General features: G+C 35.6%; 1 protein-coding gene across 2 annotated transcripts in view; it reads right to left on the bottom strand.

The window, feature by feature from the left end:
* Positions 1 to 20,100, bottom strand: part of LOC136809833 (endothelin-converting enzyme 2-like) — a 40,916-nt gene that overhangs the window by 17,307 nt on the left and 3,509 nt on the right. Inside the window, exon 1 of one of the 2 annotated variants that reach the window (XM_067066387.1) lies at positions 64 to 652. The exons of the other annotated variant lie outside the window; for it this stretch is intronic. Within the exon in view, the coding sequence (XP_066922488.1) occupies positions 64 to 409 (346 nt within the window). The 5' untranslated portion in view covers positions 410 to 652. Of the gene's footprint in view, positions 1 to 63; positions 653 to 20,100 lie in introns of those variants that run through there. 2 annotated transcript variants of the gene reach the window in all.

Raw genomic sequence — 20,100 nt, 5'->3', positions numbered from 1 at the left:
ATCACTGGGTGTCAGGTCATTAATATTCTTTCGCAGGAGCTGGTCGTTTTCTTTTCAACTTACGAGCCGATATTTGTACACATTCCTTCGTTTTACAAGTTTCCTTTTGTTCATCAGGGTCAACCAAATTACAATTACTTCCAACACAAACCAATTTTCCGTTGGCTTCTTCATCGGTAGCATACTTGCTAACCGTGTGGAAATATAAAGTCACAAAGATGGCTAATAATACTAGAAGTAATATGACCAGAAATGCGAACACTTTCAATAAATTGTCTTTCTTTCGCAGGCGGTCCACTTGGAAATGGACATACGAGTCATGTGACATTAGTGATGTCGACATGTTATTGTTCTTTTTCATGTTGGAACCGTTCGAGAAATCACTCCCATTGCTTAAACTTAAACTCATTTTACGTGTGTTCGAGTAAAGAAGTTTTTAGTAAAGTATTTTCGTATAGGTTCTTTTGAACAGGATTATCTGACACTTTTCTCGATCTTGATCTAAATGTGAAATTTTAGGTTGGCGGGTCAGGTTATCTCACGCCATTGGGGCGGTGAATGCAAGTTATGTAGAATTGAAGCCAATGTATTGCCAAAATGCGCCAATACAGCGCTTACTTCACTGATTTTTTTTTTGATTTTTTACTGAGCTGAAAAGAAAGGTGAATTATAAAAGGTGACCAATTTCAATATAATATTCATCGGCAAAAAATACATTTTTCCGTTAAAAGCCCTAGTAATGGTTCACTCCACCACATACTAAAACTCGGCCTTTAGGACTTAAGAACTTAGGATGTGAGGATCCAAAAGTTCAAAAATAGTCCAACAAGGCTCAGAATATAGCCTGGAAGTCTGCCAACTCATCCTGAATTGAAATATTCGATCAAATTAAAGAGATAGCCCAGAATCGACTTTCTTGTCGGAACTTTAAATCTTGAAAAACGTTAAGATAACCGGAATTCTCAATATATTACGACCATGATTGTAGCGGTGCTGGTTACCCGAGGCAGTGAACATACAAAGTAAAGCCAATACAATACAAGAGAACATGAAGAAGTACAGAGACAATCCTAATACTTGAAAACTTTGACACAAAAGTATCTCTAAACATCCTCCATACCATCTTGGTAAAATTTTCAAAACTTGCTTAGAAAACACAAACAGCTGTATAAATGGAGACAGCATATGTTAAGACAATATATAGACATCGAAACAAAACTACAACTAGACAAACAACCATTGAATGTGTACAAAGTCTGTGGTCAAATAAGTAATATCAATTAGTCCAGTCTTATCAAAAATTGATTTATTTGGCGGTTGCATTGCTACTCTTATCAAAAGTGATTTATTTGTAAGGATTTTTTTCTTGGCGGTTGCACTGCTAGTTCACAGGGGGTAATATGAGGAACACGAAGAAGCAACGTATACAGCTCCAAAAATCTCTAAAGAAAAAAATTAATCACTACCATACTCATGGGTTTCTTTTCAAAACTTCGCTCAGCATTCAGACTAGACGATGTTATCGTCCATTATGGAGGGATAGTAAAGGCGGGAAAATATATATGCGCAGATGGCAGTATACGGAAAAAGTTTGCGGTAGTTTCAAAGAGTGGCAAACTCTACTGGCTGTAAAGGAAATTGCATTTTCAGTAGAAATGTATTGATTTGAATGTTTGGAAAGCCGTAAACAAGGTACAGGCAAGAACTCAAGGTTTCGAAATCAAAGGGGCAGAGGTAGTTTGAATAATTCAAGTACTCCAAAAGTAAACAAACTTCAACAAAGACATTTTGACCATGCAAGTTTATCAGTAAGGACATTGTCCATCTAATATCAACCAGAAATCTAGCTCTTAGTCTACATTAATTTCATTAAATCCTTCGTTTCAAAATTCTAAAATCGTGTACCCCCACCCCCGGTTGGAGAATTTAGTGGTTAGGACGTTTGTCACGTAGGAAAATTTTTGAAAAGTTTATTTTATCGGTGATCACTAAAATAGAGATCGCAATGATAATTGCATACTATATGTATACTGCGTATACTTTTAAGTTGTTTCAAGAAATCTGCACAATTCTTTTCATAAAAATCATTAGTCGATTAGATTGTTGAAAACTATGTAAACTATCTACTAAGTATTTGTGCACTCGGTTATGAACTTTTTCCAAAAAACTAGAATTTGGATCAAGACTGTCATACTAAATCTCGAAACTACCAAAGCCTAGACTACAGCATTCCAAGCAATAAACTTCAGCCGCGAGACGTGAGTAAGTTTTATCTGAATTATTTCACCACTGAATGCTTGACCAATATAATCAGAGCAAGTGTCGATTGTTGCAGACAATCAAAGATAGTCAAACATTAGAATACAAAAATTTCAACTTTATCGAAAAAAATGATGCCGTATTTAACGAAAATCAAATCCCTCAATCTAAAAACATCGGCGAGGGAGCTCCACGGTTCTTAATTTGTGTATAAAATACACTGAAACTTTATATCGCTCTCCGTCGTTCTGCTTCTTTCTCCAAAGGGGTCTTTTCCTGAAACATCGCCTTCTAAATCAACAAACATGTACGTATCTGTGATTCAGGAAGACTTCCCTGTATGAAAAACACAAGGTCATCTCATCTGCCAAAGAAAACTAACTGGGGTAGTTGAGTAGTATTACAGTACTGAAAAAATATTGCTCAATGGAACTTTCTGATGATACATGACGGAAACACCTAAAAAAAGACCACCAACTTTGTATTTCAACTCTCTGACGTGAGTTTTTCGTAGGCAAGTTACGCGCTATAAGACAAGATGATCTGAAAATGTTAAATATTAACTTTTACCCAACTAAATTGTCCAAATGAAATGGTTTCCTTCACTAGCTCGAAAAAAGATCTTGTAATTTGACGTTTAAAGCACTAATTTCGGTTAATAAAGGTGTAAAAATTTTAGATTTTAATTTTCGTTGGGGTTTAAAAAATAAGGTAAAAATTTTGGTCGGGGATAAAAAAATCGCGTTAAAGTTTTGGTCGGGTGATAAAATATCGGGGAAAAAAATCGTCGGGGGAAAATTTCGTCACCCCCTCAAAATTATTGTCACTTATTTCCGCCGACATTTTTTTTCCCGATAAGATAAATCAAAACTTACGTCGTAGATTTCAGGGTCAATTAACCCGCGGGAAAACGCTTAAAACGGTCTATATTGGTTTTGCCTGGAATGGATGGAATAAGTCAGCATAAAACTTTACGCGACAAAATAATCCCGATAGTATATAATTCTAAAATCTTAAAATTACGGGAAAACACACTAAAACTTTCTGTCTACAGATCGCGATAAAGTTATGCAAAATAGTGTCAGGCCTTAACAGGCCTTGTTTTGAAGCACTTTGACAAAAACAATCCCCATCCAGTTCACTTCGCCCAACAAATCAAGATATTCATTACGTAATGTTTCATAAGAAAAACTCAAATATAGCCCAGTGTTTTAAATATGGTAGAAGGCACGGGAATCACAATGAGAGAGATGATACAGCAGCTTCTATATTGATTTTTACCACTTAGTCATTGTGAAAAAATGCTTCCCTTGTCTCCATAATCACGCTTCGCTACCATATCATAATTATTAACCCGCAAAATGGTTACTTATACACAGCGCTATTACAAAATCCACAATAAAGAATGTGAGCCATTCTACAGCGCCCAGAAACATTCAATTATTTTCTCAAATCACATAGAAAAATCATAACAAAAACGTTCAGTCCAAAGAGGACACCTAGTATGGAACCCTGCCATTAAGACTTCCAGATTAATGTACGAACTGAACAAACATTGCTCTCTTTACCGAGATGACATCATATAGTATCATCATTAAAAATGGTAGACAATGACGTGAGATATCAAGGAGATCACGTTAACCCATTCTTTCCCATTTTTCACGTGTTTGTTTTGACAACTTAATTTTTATGGAAACCTAAAGGTGTCGGAATTAAATTCCTTAGTATGTGTTTCCATTTATACCTTAATCTACTTGGATAAATTGAAACTACTGACATTTATAAGCCCGGGACTAAGCTGCATCCACGTTGATTGATTAATTGATCGTAGTTTTTAGACAAGTGGTTCCCTTATGATATCACTACTAAGTGTGGGCTAATGTATAATTCAATGAACCTTTCCGTTTAAAAAAGTTTTTTGACCCACATAGGGTAATGGTGCTATTAGGGTAGATTTGATAACATTTTGTTTCGGCCGGGATCAATAAACTGCCTGCATGGTTTATAAACGTCAGTGGGTGGGGGGGGGGGGGTACTAACCATGTAACCCTGTTATAGTAAAGCAACCGTGATGTGAAAGTAAAGTGCAGTGAGAATTCAAAAACGTGAGATCTGAAGAAAAAAACCTTTTTACTTCCCTTGACGCCAGAAAAACTGCGTTGCTTTAGGCGCTGATATTAACAGTATAAGCGGATGTACGTCAAAAAGCATTTTCTTATTAGTTCAAATCGTGATGGAAAAATGAAATTCAATTCAAGAGGTCTGAGTAGAATTCGACGAGGGGAAGATACCATATAAGGACAGATACTTAAAACGCGAAACTATTAAATACTGCTTGAAGATCTGCACTCAAAGCACGCGAAAAAAATGAAAGTTGCGGTTGAAGTAGAAAGGAGAAAAAAAGAGAAAACGCGTTGTTTCGCCACCTTCATGGGAAAAAACGAGACACCACCATCTTTCGGACACGAATGTTCACAAACTAACATTGACGTCAGAGTTTTTCAATAAGGACTGGGCTGCACAAATATACTTAAAACCTTGCACACCTAGGAAGAACTCTTGCTCATAGCTGAAGAACTAATGCTTCTATTGAAAGGGTGTGATTCAGTAGTAATAAGTACTGATATTTCCCACCCTCTCACGCAAAATTCCGACCGCCAGGTCATACACGCTTTTTCTTTATTATAAGAATATATTTTATAAGAATATGAATGTCACTTTTAGAGCATTTTTAACTGTAAATTGCCAATTATCCCCCGGAAAGGCTCAACACTTTCACAAAAAAAGCTATTCACGCTTCAGGTGTGTATTACATATTAAATGTAGGTTGAATTTCGATCCTAGCCCAAGGAATATTCATGTTGAGGGGAAAAACACCATTTTTATAAAAAAAAGCGTGTGCTGCAAGGAGTAAGAGCCCCTAAAAGTCATCATAAAATATTTGACACACCGCTTACAATGTAATTTATCAATTTTCACTTCTCATACATCACATCACAATAAGCAATCCAATTTTTCCTTCAAATCTCACTTATCATTTTGCAAGCTAGGTCAAACCACTTCAAAGGAACAGACTTGGCGACACGTTTCCGGAACTAAATTTGTCACCTATCTCTCACCTAACAAAATATATCTTTCATACACTGTCTGTCAATCAAGTACATTTGTTCCTCGTTTGTGTGAGTGATCTCGTGCAATAGACAGTAATTCTAATTGAATACTTTGTCTACAATCAGTCAGGAAAATAGTGAAAGAAAACTCTTTCTAATGATCCCCTTCCCCCAAATATCAATGTTGGCAGGGGGCATGGGTCGATCTATAACATTGATTTAAGGGGGAGGGGTTCAGAACTATGAAAAGAGCTAACTTTTGACACCACTGCAAATATATCAACTGACAGATTGTAGTTAGAGTATAGATAGTATATCATCGTCCAATACTTGGATGGTGGCCGCAGGAAAATAAGAACGATGCAGAGTAATTCCATCTGCTGGTAGCTAGGATACAGTTCTCTGCCACCCGATTTCCTGATAGAAGATAGCTGAAGAGCTGAAGCTAAAGATAGCTGGAAATCTGAAATTTCCTTCAATTTGGAGCTAATTTCTTAAATAGTTTAAAACTAGTAGTCTAGTAAGTAAGCGCGCTGCCTCTTCTTAAGGATGGAAAAAAACCTGGCTAAGAATGGCAACGGAATTTTTCACATAATACAAAAAATTTTCGAAAATGCAAGAGTCAATAAAACCAAAAACTCTGAACAAAATCTTCAAAAAATCTTTCGATCCTTTGCAGTTTTGTCAAGCCGATGAAAAGAAAACAAACTAATCAGACCAACTAAAAATTAAAAAACAGTAAGTTGGACAGGTAACTAGTTAAGAGAGGCCCAAACCAAATAGTATTACGTTCAAAAAAATCTTTCTACAAGAGATTGAGTCAGTCCAAAGGATAACACAGAATGAACACAGCTAAGCCACCAAATGCGAGTAACAACTGACATCGACAATTTCAAAAAGTTATCACAATATTTTGCTCAAACTAATATTACGTTTGACGATGATGGTGATAGCCGACCAAATATATTATTTTCAAACAAAATTCTATTCGAAAATAATGAAAGAAAGTTATATCATCATTAAGAAAGTTACTTCATGCTTCTCTCTGGATAACATAAATCAGTCTGTCTGAATATTTTCTGTTTTCTTTAGGTATTGACCTCGCTTGACCGATCTTATATCTGGATTTTAACTAAGAAAAAATATCATCAAACACATACAAACTTGTCTAGATTGAGAAAAACAGGATTTTTCTGGTAAACTCTCGCTAATTCGAACAGAAAGTCTCATTCGTTCAAATTGTAGTTAGATTCAAATAATAGAAATTCGAATTAGAGAGAGCTCACTTATTAAACTGAAGTTAAAAATATCCCTAAGCCTTTTTAGAGGAGTTTGATAATTTTCCAAGTTGTTGGTTGGTCTGTGCTGTAGGGAATTCATCTTGAGAAGAATTCGGGCCAAAAGTCTCATCAGACTAGGAACATTTCGTTGATTTGTTGAATATATTTTTCCCTGACTAATTCTCCCCGAAAAGGTAATTGAGCAGTCGATTCAAGAACGACCGTATGCGCGGCCCGAAATTAGTCCTTTGATATCGGACCCTTAAGAAAAATTAGAATGAAATTTTTCTCATCTTTACCCATTTCGACCCTTACAGTGCACTTTAGGAAGCTTGGAAAAAGGACCCTTAAGCAGTACCGCACGATACACTATATCTAAGGACATCCCTATAATAGGGACTGATATTTTTGTTTCTACTTACTACATGCGGGTTTTTTTCCGATCCAGTAGATTAAATGAAGACCAGTAGGAAAAAAGGTCCTTAAATATAAGACGCCCATAAGACGTCCCTATAAAATAAGGACGGTCCTAAAAATATAGGGTACTATAGGGCATCGTGCCGTACTGTTCGATTGATAAGAAAATTTAGGAACGATAATGCTTCAAAAATTAAGCTACCAATCATTAAAATAAAACGCGATCTCGACATAGTGACCAGTTTTAGAAATCGCAGAAATATGCCTATACACATAACGTTCCGTAAACCTGCAAATTTCAGCTTTGAAATAAACACGAATTTTTTTATTGAAATGGAAAAGAAAGTAAATCGACGAATGAAAAATCTGCCATTTTCTGCACCTAACTACGATAATTCTATGTCAAATACTATGTTCCTTGTACTTTAAAATAAAAGAAAAGATCTTTAGGACATAATTGATATATGATGATAAAAATAGGCTTCGTGTTACAAAGATAAAAACCATAAAGTTCCTCATTTTAACAAGTTATGTCCAACATAAAAACCCAAAGTTATTGTTTAGGTGAGGATTTGTTCAATTAAAACCACACCGAGAACATAACAAAAATGAATGATGATCAATTGATAACATCTCATCAAAAACAAGATAGTTTAGTTCAGATTGTATGTCAACATTGGAACGAGATTTCGCAACAAAAAAACTGATTAAGTCTTCAGCTAGCTTAGTACTAGTAGTCACTCCTCAATCAACATTTTTCGAAACATTGGGAAGATATAGTATAGTAGTAAACTAGTAGTTTTTCAAGGTAGGTTGATAATTTTGTATAAATTGTTAGTGGTGTTTTTAAACTAGCCAAGCTTTAGTCTGAATGACAGAACTCAAACACCACTAGCGCTATGAGGAGCACGAATTCTTTAAATGGAACAAGCAGCCTATACGTTTCGCACACCTAACACTAGGACACATCATCCAATTTCGTAACCAGAGCCACTTGGACTACTTTTTGATTTAACAAATGAACATTGGTACAATTGGTACCTTTGGTAAGCCTAATGAGACTCATTAAAAAGCGAGCGACTGGGTTTGAGTTTGCTCATCGTCTACCGAATAGCAGAATAGAGTGTTTTTCATGTTTTGATAAGTTACGCACCGCCATTATGGAAGAAAACGTTCGATTTGCTTCAGGGATCGTCCCTACAGATTCGAACGTTTGCTTCCATAATGGCGGAAATTACGTAACTTAACAAAACACAAACAACCTCTAAGCAAACGTGCGAATCTGTAATGAGATGATCCCTTACCCAACGTTTGCTTCCATAATGGCGGTGCGTAACTTATCAAAACATGGAAAACAGTCTCTATAGGTCAATGAATCAGACTACGGTATAGCGAGGTGGCTAAGCTCAGCTTTTTCAGAGAGAATAAGTGTTATTATACCAGGCTAACCAATAATACAAGTTTGTTACTAAGGATTTTATGACTGGTATTTAGATTTATTTTTCGAGCCTCGATGCTAAATGTTTAGTTAAATATTACATCGGAGACATTTAAATTCCAGAATTCCTTTGATTAATTATCACCCCTGAAAATGTTTCAGGTCGAATTATTTGAAAGGATGAAGTTTGGCAGATCTATTGCAACATGTAATCAAAGTGAAGTAGCCCCTATCATACAACTCAGCCTTTGAGAAGAAAGCTATTATCGGCAACAACCTTTGTAACGGACCTGGCGACACCCCTTACTCACTGCAGAGGTTTAAAGAAATGCGCAAGGCGCTTTGATTCGTCTTCCTAGATTATCTGCACTCCCTTAGGAAATGCTAGATGTCTGGGCTGCCTATCACAACCATTCATATACCACACTCACAACAACTCAAAAGTGGTAAATATTGAAATTCCCACCTTTGAAAAACGAAGATAGTAAAACAATACGAAGATCCAGAGATCGAAATGGACAATACTATTATGAGCAACTAGTCAAGTAGAAAGCAAGGGTTCTCCACATTAAGCTCAGAAACCAAATATAAACAAAAACTGATAAAAACATTTCAAACGGTATCAAACTAAATTCCAAGCTATAGCATTTAAAAAAATACAACAATATTCGCACTACGAGATAATTATTTAAGTAGACAGATTAGCTCACATCAGACAAACTTACGTAGACGACACAACGCCTAACGATTCCAGTATTTCTTGCAAAATATTTTCTGTAAGACTGAAAAAACTAGCTCAAACACTAAATTTGAAACATTATCTTTTTTTAAACGGCATACCAAAAACGATACTACGGGACGGAGTTTAAATCTAATTCTATGTGTTAAATCAAATTAACTTCAAGAAAATCCGTCACTTCCTTCTTCATTTTACATCTTCATTGTCAAAATAGTTGAGTATTCGTACTCAAATATAAGTGCTTCGAGTTTAACTTTTCAACGGTAGGCTTTGTTTAGGAAAGGACACAAAAGTTCTTTATAGAGAGTTCTCAAGTCCTTCTTTGAATCCGTAGCTGCTAAAGATCGTTTATTTTCACGTCAGAAATAGAAATCATTCGGCGACTAAACTAAAAGTTCTTTGCTTAATCCAATAAAATCCACTCACAAGATCGCAAAATCACCGAATTTTCAATTTTCTTAACGACTATTCATCTAGGTTAATCTGACTGATCCTTTAATACAAAGTATTTAGTCGAGGATCAAAAATTCAAAACTTCAATCCCTAAAATCTCATAGACTTAAAAAATAATCAATGAATGAAAGTGATTTCAAAGTTAGGACAAAATCACATAAATTATGATTAAAAATCGAGAAAAAGGGAAGAGAACTCAATATAGTTTCCCAATTTCGTCTCAGCTTGAGTTTACAGATGGTCTTTAAAAGTTAATAAGGTGATTTTTAGAGACTTTCAACAGAAAAGTAACCCTCCACTGGAAGTGTTACAGGATAACCTGAGTTCGTCTCTGCAAATTGACATTGAAAATAAATAAAAACCCGAATGAAAAAATGACATTTAATCCGACTTAAAAGGCTATTAGGCCCATTCATCACTCTTGTTTGTTTTTCAAAATGTTGAAAAACTAACATTTTTCTTGTAAACCACTCCCTGAGGCACATTATTATACAGTAAGGAAATAGTTGGATCATTATAACGGTTAACTATTAAAATGATTCATCACTTGAAAACTTCTTATTGTGCAATATGAGGGTCAAGAAAGGTATATTTGGTCATCGACTCTTTTTCCCTGGGCCGTTTATAGTAAACAGTTTAGTTTAGTTTTACAGGCCCACCCAGGGTTAAGTTTTAAAATCAAAACTGTGAAGATGATAAAAACGCGGAAAAACTTGTGAAACACCTTTTCCCCTAGAAAGGACAAGTGTAAGTAGGATTAAGTATTAGTTTGGACAAAATACCGTCAGGGAAAATTAAAATAATTCCGTCAAAGTCTATTTTTTCTCCAAAGAAAACGTAAAAAACTGACGCCAAAAATGTTCGCTTTTCCTCCGCACGAAATGAGGCGCAAACTTGAACGGGATTCATGATGTGAACAAAGTTTCAACTTTCTACCCTTTGAGACTGTAACTTAAAGGTTTTGTTTTTTAAAGAAGAGTGATATCGTTTGCTTACTCATCAATTTTAATTTACAAGCTTTTTGATATTGGATTGACACGGATGTGGAGCAGGATTAGTCAGAAAGAGGAAAAGAAAAACATTTTTTGCTTATATCAGCACAATCTAACAATAGGCAGACACTGTCCTGATATGAAACATGTGTCTGATATGAAACGGGGACACTTATGTAAAAACAAAACCTTTAATCATCTGTTGTAGAGAGCTTCTACCTACCGAGTATACACAATACCAGTGCACAAATTAGAGCGAATTACCATTTATCTTTCAATTCCAATTTGCCAAACTCTATCAATCAAGATTTTTCTCATGATTCAAGTCAGCAGCATTGTAAAAAGCTGATTTGTCCAGATTTTTCGTCTTTTAAATCAGATTGGCTATTTATATCACCATGGAAACCTAGATTGGATGACCTCATTTGTTATCAAACTTATTTGCGAAAGATTCTAAAATATTTAAGGTATAACAAAAGACGAATTGACGGCATTTTATTCGGTAGCATGGGTAAAGTAATAATTTACTTTGATTCATTTTCGACTCTATTACCGTGAAACGTAGTTAAAATTGCAATGATTTGAAAATTTCCGGCTCACTTGACCTTGACAAGAATGTACGGGTTTGAAATTAATGCTGTTATAACACCAAATTTGTATAATAAACTTTTTAAAATTTATAATAGCCGGTTTGGCCTGTTTTTCTTAATATATAAAGACGATGAAATGAATCTTACAAAAATCATAGCTAAGCTAAAGCGAAATAAAATTGCCGGTCGAGACATTTCTATCCATTGCTTTTATAAAGGAAAAAAAATACAACTAAATGCAATAACTCGTCGGAGAGAAAAATTCGAGTGGATGAAATTAAGAGATTTGTATTTTTTTGAATTCGAAAATAAAGAAGAACAGGAAATGTAAAACTTTTCTACTTGACCAAAAATTTGAAACTTTTTATGAAACCTTGAATTTCGCTCATTTAAAAAATGTATTCAAATTTTCAATATTTCTTAAATGGGTAAAATGACGTCATTTTCACCCAACTTTAGGAGCATGTAATATGGCATGTAAGATTTTTCCATTAAAAAACAACCAGTAACAAATGAAGCGAGAATGTTTGATTACAGTAACAACAGAAGAATTGAACAAACTTTTACCAACAACTCTCCCATTATACTGAAATTGCCAAATCAGCCACGGTATAAAAGTATACTGCTAGTTAGTTTGAGTTTAGCCGGGTTAAACGACATTAAATGTTTGCCATTGCATTTTGACATGCTCACAGATATACAGATATTTGACGGCATAAAAATGCAACCCTGGTTAATTAGAACCCAACCCCCGGTAGTGTTATTAATGCATACATCCTTGCATAAATTTCAATTATACAGTCGACACCCTCTAATACAACGTTCTACTATTCGATACGCTACAATATTCCATAATATTGAACATCACTGTAGACAAAAAACTCTCATAATACGCTCCAATATTCGAAGAAAATCAAATTAATTCCCTTTGATAACCAAACCAAATTAGAGCTAGCGTCAACTTTAATAGATTAAATACAATTAGTTAGAACGACTTGAACAGGCTTGACTTCCAACTCGCCAACGTTCGCAAAAACAAGTGAAAGTAAAAAAAAGACGTACAGAAATGTGGTCAACATTTTCCTGTCTACCTCCGTGTTGTCAACGAAAAAAGTATTTAAAGTCGTAAATTAAGGCTAATGAGCTATCATGTCAAAGTAATTGAGGAAAGAGAATCGTTAATCAGTCACTGACGAGCGTTTTATTACGTGATAAGCTATATCCATTAAAATTATCAATAGCCTTTCCGATAACTAACCCACAAAATAATGCCCCCTCTTTTCCAAAGTTAAAGTTGCAAAAATTGAACTTGACATCATTATGAAGTAATACTCTGCCGTGAAATACCAAAAATAGAGATACAGTAGAGGCCCAAAAGTCCACGGCGACTGAAATGAGTTCGACTTATGGAAATGTCGAGTTATCACGACTTGTTTATAACTAGAGGGGCCAGCAAACTCGTTCGAGTTAAGGAGACATTCGAGTAGAAGAGGTCAAAACAGCGGGTTATTCCAAATTATTCAGTCACTCCACCAATTCTCAAAAGTACAATTACAGTTGACCCTCGCTTATTCTAACTCCTTATTCGAATCTTTCTATAATTCGAACTAACTCACTGTCCCCGTCAAGGACCATCTTAAAATACTTTCTGTAATTTGAATCTCTCTGTAATTCGAATCCATAAGATTCCCCGTCTGAGCTTGAATTGGCGAGAGTCAACTGTATATAAACTTGTAATATAAACAAGTGGGTGGCCTATACTTGACGTCGCGGCTTTTTTTCTACGCTGTAACGTCTATTCCACTTTGCGACTTTTTCGAATGTTTTGAGCCCAGGTTTTCGGGCTCTAAACATTCGATTCTTTGACGTCACTTTAAACGTTTGAAGCCCCTACAGTATAAAAAAAAATCGAATTTGCGTCAAAAAACTTGAAAGGCATTTTTTTCCGAAAATCATCAAAGTGGAACTCACTAAGAAACGGGGTGAAAAATCCCGGTTTTTAGTGAGGTGCTCGCTAACAAGAGGGCAGTCATCAGTTTTATGGTAATAAAATACTCTTTGTCATAAAAATCTATGTCGTGACAGGAAATCTGCAATTTGGGATCTTTAAAAATTGATTTTGTGAAATTATCCACTGAAATCGATAAATCGATTAATTAACAGTTAAACGGGAGGTGTGGTAATTTTTAAGTGATTTTGCAATACCGACCATGCAAACATTTGATTCTGCATCTACAGAAAGGTATCTGGGGGTACCATACGGCTCCTTTACTAACCACTGGAGGGGCCAAAGTCAATCTTTTTTAAATGGCGCCCCCCCCCTCCAATTTTCCAAAGTGGTGTCCCCACCCACCATTTTCTAAATTTTTACTAAATTCATTTGCCTAGGCATAATGAAGAAGGAAATATTTAGTGGAGAAGAGTAGATTTATTTTTGATGAATGGAAAAGGGGAAAACAGGCCCCATGGTTGGGGCCGACTAGAAAATTTTTTAAAATCAACTGCCAAGATACCCTAAATCACTAAATAAAAATAGACAAATTTGACACTTGCTAGAGTGAAAAGAAACTTAAAGAAACATTGTGTTATGCGAGCGAAAAAATTGATGTTTTATGATTTCAATATTGTTGTCAGCATATTGGTCTTGGGGCGCAGTTAGATTTTCATTTAATAATGCTATATTATACACAAAAAAACTTGTAAATTAGCTAGATTGCAAAGAAGTTACCAATTAACTGTATTGCGAGCAAAGCGAGCGAAAAAAATTGCAAGTATTTTAAAATTATCTCAGTAAAATTGGTCCTGGGCGCAATTTAAGGCGCATAAAGTATGATTTTTAAGATTGGGGCGTTTAAAAAAAAAATCTCTTTTGGCGCCCCTTCAAAAAAGCTCCGCTGGGGGGGGGGGCATGGCCCCCTGGCCCCCCCCCCTTCTGCCACAACGCCACTGTTACTAACGGAGTTTAAGCGCCCTTTCCTTTTTACACTCAAAAAAGAAAAAAAAGAAAACGTTTTTAACTTGTGGATTCTCTGAGGTAGTTTAAGTGCATATGCCACTTTTTGGAGACCGTTAACTCTTTGATGCACTTATCACCTATCTCCGAGCTGATCCTGATAGCCCCGCGTAACGCACGTATTCACTCTAAAGGCCAAAGAGAATCTGCACAGTTTGGTGTACCGCTCTGACGATTTAAAAGTATATTAAATGAGCTTTCGAGCGCGGTGATTGGATGAAGTAAAACAATTGCTTTAGAGAATTAGGTCGATCGTAAAAATAAAAATTGGGATCTGGGACAATCGCTTTCACTTTTGCTTGCGTTTTCGATTTCGTTTTCGTTTTCAAGCCACACGGTTTTTATCAGTTGAAAAACCAGGTCAGATCAACACGAAGGAGAACGTGATGCACGAATAAGAACGAAGAAAGCACCAATGGTCGTCAACAGTACAAATAGAAAAAATAGAAAATTTGTTGCAAATAAATAGCGGCAAATGGAGCGAGAAGACTTTCAAATCTAACCAAAACATTACTAAGTTAGCCACCCCCAAAACACACACACACACACACAAAAACACAAAATACATTAAGATACTCCAATTTCCAAATAGGTTCCAACAATTTTCACGCTGATAATATCAAAGTCCATAAAACGTCTTAAATACATTTATTACCAGTCGTTGTTGGGTTATTTTTTAAAAATATTAGGGACCGTCATAAACATATATACGAACACAAAGAATGAACAAAATCACCAAAAATCAGAAACAATTGCAACTCGCTAAAAGCTGAATCAAAAGTTATCCCCTAAAAATCTCACGTTAGGGGTTATACATTAAGTAACTTTTTTTTCTTTTTCTCCCCTTTCCGAGCCTTTGAAAAGTGATTTTTCAGACCTAGCCTGGAAATCTGATTTTGTTAGTTTCTCTTCGTCAATGCGATCATCCCAGATATAGAATCCCATCAAATAATCATCAAAGAACTGGCTTTTCCTCTTTTCTTACTTAAGGGTTAAGAAACTTTTCCTGAAAAATTGATGTTCTTAAATTTGATTTTTTTATTTGTGGAAGTCTTTGCCTTAATACTGTCTGGAAGGCTTGCGCAAGAATCTCACCCCCACCCTTAAATAAATATTCAATCGAGAAACCCCTTTAAGTCGCTTCAATAATTGAGTACCAGGATACAAGGGATAGGTTCGGGAAAGGCTTCCTTAGAATAACACCAATAACACGCTTATAAAACTTGTCTCGTTTGATCGAGCTTGCAAATTCATTGCATTAAGACACCTGTATCTATAACCAGTCATTGGCGATTTTACGTATTTCCATTTTTAGAAAGGTAAAGTGACTAGAACGATAAGGAATAAACTTCAGTTCTGACCCGCCAAATCGAGGACGGTAAAAGTGTTGATTAACCGTCGCCCTCAGTCGGTAGGATATAGACAAATCAGGGCTAAACCGTCCCGTCATAGAAAATACCGATACATAAACTCGCTATTAACTCAATTTGCTTAGTTAACTATAGAAGGTCGTGTATATCTTTTACAGGTTCGATTTGTGTTGATTACTTATTATTATCTTTATTTATCAGGCACGACGCAACGGGTACGACAGGTACTGTCGTACCAGATTTTCACAAAAAACCTTGAAATTTTCCTTTTCGTCGGTAAAATCGCTATAAAATCGCCTAAATTTCCTCATTCACCGTTCACAGATATAAAAAGCTTCCGTCGTGCCTGCTTATTACTACCAATCAATTTCGAGCCACAACAATGCAGTAAAACTTTTACAACCGACGTCACAACTCCAACTTTTTTTAGCTGGGATTTATATTTTTTTATCAAAAAGAATAATAAGCAGCAAAAACATCTAAGCATTTTGCAGGTGAAATAGAAGTTCGTCGTATTAATTATCGGTGCTACAATGATAGACAATAGTAGTGATGTATGCATTCCAAATATGCAAATATCAACAGAAGAAAATGAAAAGAATAATAATAAGTAAGAAGAAAAAAAGTAAAGGGAGTACATAAATTTGATTTTGACACTCTCACACAAACTACCTGACTATAAAGTCTAAAATCTTCACCAAAAATTTGCTTTTTATTATCACTTCCCAGATGAAGGGACCAATGTTTTAGTGCGAGCTACAGAAAAAATCGAATTATAGAGGGTTAACTGTACTGCTTACTTTCTTATTTAATTGTGGTATAGATCGCCGCAGTGAGCCTAGGCTGCTTGCATTCACTAGCAGATTCGTCCTCCTTATAGAGGATGCTTAATAAGCGATAATATACTATACCTGGGGTTTTGTAGAGGTCTGCGATTCAGACTAAAGTGAGCCCACATACCCACTGGAAATAGGAGCTATAAAATCCTCTCCAGATAGACAAATACCCTAAACTTCCCTCTTATTAGAAATTGAGATTGGACTCATTAGGGACAGACCCAATTCTGGGTATCTCCACCAGATTATAAACTTCCAATACAAGTATTAATGATATGCACCATTTTGCAATGTCTTCTGACATTACATTATTGACCCAATAGCTGATTCGTTGTAAGTGACGTAAAATCAGTTAATACGTCAATTTCAACCAATCAGCTGTTGGGTCCATGGAAGATATTCGAATGGTGCATAATATCATGAAGAGGTAATTTTCCACCCTCACTGGCTTAAAGTCTGATCCAGTCTTCATCCAAATACATCTTTTCGATCGTAGTCGCGCGGTCAGGCGCGTGCCACTTTATTATTTAATCATCCCCCTAAACTCGACCCAATCCTTTTTTTACACCTTTTTCTATTGTCCATAAGTTCGAAAAAAAGACTGAGACGGTTTTAAGGTGGTAAAACGGACAAGAAAATGCCCGCCCGGCAATTGGCGGCTACAGTCGAAAAAGTGTATTTATCGAACGACAACAAGATGCGTTATCAGCAATGGTACATTCCCGAGAAACAGGTGAAAATTCCAATTCCAATTCTTTTATTTGGGGTATTTACCAATGGTTACGGCATGAGTTATCACAAGAAAAATCATGATTGCACAATAATTGTTATCGGTCTATCTACACTACCAAATAGAATTTACACTGGTTACTCACTACCTTATTACAAACAGAAACGAAGAACATAGATTTTGAGCGTGGATAAAACCTACTCTATATGATAACATTTCCTACATGAAAAAATATAATAGGACACATTTGTTTGTAAGAACATTTTATTTATAAGAATATTTTGACTGAACAAATTTTCAGGCTATTAAAAGAAGGAATATCAACACACTCAATTAATTTTACAACGTCTTAGTAAGTAGAGTGGGCCGAGAATTTACAAATAATTTTATTTTTGTTTTCAAAAATACATTTTCGGCTGGTTATGTTCAAATCCCCATCCGACAAGCTCCGTCTTTGTAAGCGTATGGAATCAAATTTTAAGGTAAAACAAGCTCCCATCAAAATACATTTTTCCCATTTTGAAAATGACTGCTCCCTTGATAATTATTTTTGATATTTCAAATGTCATCACATGGATTTGTTGCAAGCTCAAGTAAAAGTTAAAACCAAATTAATTTATACTGAAAGTAAATTCTACAAAATTTTGAAAAATGTACCACTAGGAATATATAGCTGTTAAAGTCCATTTGCTTTAAACGTATGCTTTCCTTTTGCTACTATTCATGATATGCACCATTGCGATGTCTTCTGACGATTACATCATGGACCCGACAGCTGATTGGTTGCAAGTGATGTAAAATCAATAAATACGTCACTCGATACCAATCAGCTGTTGGGGCCATGGAAGATATTTCAAATGTTAAAGCTCCACTTTTGCATGCTTGGTTAAGATTCAAGATTCTATAATTACACCCCTTCGATGCTCTAAAAGCCATGTCTCAAAACTTATTATAGAATGACAAGTAAATTATTTAACACACAAGCCCTCAATACAAAATAACTTATGACAAATGTGATTAGGATCGCCAAAATAGGAGGCCGCTTAAATATCGTAAAGGAATGCAGGATATGTTTTCGAAGAAGTTGACGTAAAAGTAATATTGAAGTTGATATAAGTGGTGGTAAGCGTATGGCTGAACGATAAACGATTGGTAAAAGTAGATATATGTAAACTGTCCATTGATTTGCGGGGTCAAGATTTGATGAAAATGTGATTGTGATGATAGTTTGAAACTTGTATAATAGATTTTTGAGAAAACTGTTAGGTGATGAAACCTAATCGAGAAATAAGTGGAAAATTTAGCAGAAACAGTCAAGGCATTCCAAGGCAGCACTATTAATTAAATAAAAGAATCAGGATTTAAAGAAAGAGTTGTTCTTGTCTTTTGCTGCCGGTTAACAGCTGAAAGACACACCAGGGTATAGACTGTAAAAGAGTGAGTATTAAAATCGAAATTGAACGCTATGAACAAGTTTACTTCATTCATTTTGTGTTTTTGTCCTCTCGGGTAGGAATCAAGGTTTGGATGGTATATTGTCGGATTTTTTATACCAATTTTAAAATACAGGCGGTAACGAAGCTCGCTTCAAAGACACAGAGGAAAATAGACGCCCAGTCGTTTGTATGTTCATGCTAGAACACAGGAATAAGCGAGTCACTCGATGTAAGCAAGCAGGAGTGTGCATGTGCAGGTTAGCACGAGTCTTTCAAAATGATTAAGCACATAACAACGCGTGATGCAACTTAATAAAATCCTGAGGCTTGTAGAGAAAGAGAAACCGCGCGACTATTATTACATAAAGTTACTATCAAAAGAAAATTGTGTGCGTAATGAGGAATTCCTTGCCATGCGTCTTGACATATAAAAAGAAATAAGGTGATTTTATCAGTTAAAAGGATATCTTTGAGTGACCACGGGTGAACCATTCTTATGTAAGTCCTTATAGAAAGTAAAGTAAGTATAGTTTTAGCAAAAAAACACTCTATCCATGGTAGATATCATACCGAATACTTAGCTCTACTGTGGGATAAATCATTTTAACCTATTTTCAGCCATTTCCGACATTTACTTCACGACTTTTGGCAACTAGTGAGTTGTAACGAACGTCAGTATGGTCGGTTTAGCTCTGGAAAAGTGTAGAGTCTATTTCTGAAGGCCCGTCTCCACTTGCACGCGCTGCGATCGCACCTTTTGGTTTCAATGCTTTTTGCTTGGAAAAATATTACGTCATAAAAATGTAGCGCGCGCTCGAAAAAAAAGTTGACTACATTTCAACATTTTAAAACCATTACGTCAGATCGCGCCAATGGAATTGTTTCATTTTTCTTTTGACCAATAGCGTGGAAGCTTTGCTCGAAAAAGTGCGATCGTAGCACGCCCAAGTGGAGACAGGCCTTGACTTTTCTGACTGGACTTTGTTTTTTTGATCCAGCGAAGTAGGTAGACTAGGAATACTTGACGAAAGAAAAACACTAAAATTCCAAACAACCAAAAAACTAGCCGAATTTAAAAATTATAATAACTGAAATGCAATCCCTTATTTTCGGGCTAGCTCCGAGATCGTAACTCTCTGTCTTAACTTAGTTTATCTTAACCTATAGGCATGCATTATATCAATGTATATCTTTACTGACAAGAGAAAAAAAAAAGACAGTTTATACTAGCTGGGCGGATTTCTATCTTTACATGGTCGTATACAGATGTGCTATCTAACAATGCAATAAACAGGACAATAACCTCAATACATCAAAAATAAAAGACATATACCTAAACCTTTACGACCATCTCCAAACATTATCCTGAGCAAACTCGAGCGTGAATAATTTTATTTTAGTATAGCTCCATTTTATGTTCCAGCAGATGTTGAAAAA

Source organism: Clytia hemisphaerica, unplaced genomic scaffold (genome assembly GCF_902728285.1).
Source record: "Clytia hemisphaerica strain Z4C2 unplaced genomic scaffold, Clytia hemisphaerica genome assembly, whole genome shotgun sequence".
Taxonomy (NCBI): Eukaryota; Metazoa; Cnidaria; class Hydrozoa; order Leptothecata; family Clytiidae; genus Clytia; species Clytia hemisphaerica.
The sequence above is the reverse complement of the archived record's forward strand: the minus strand, read 5'-3'. Positions and strand labels throughout refer to the sequence as shown.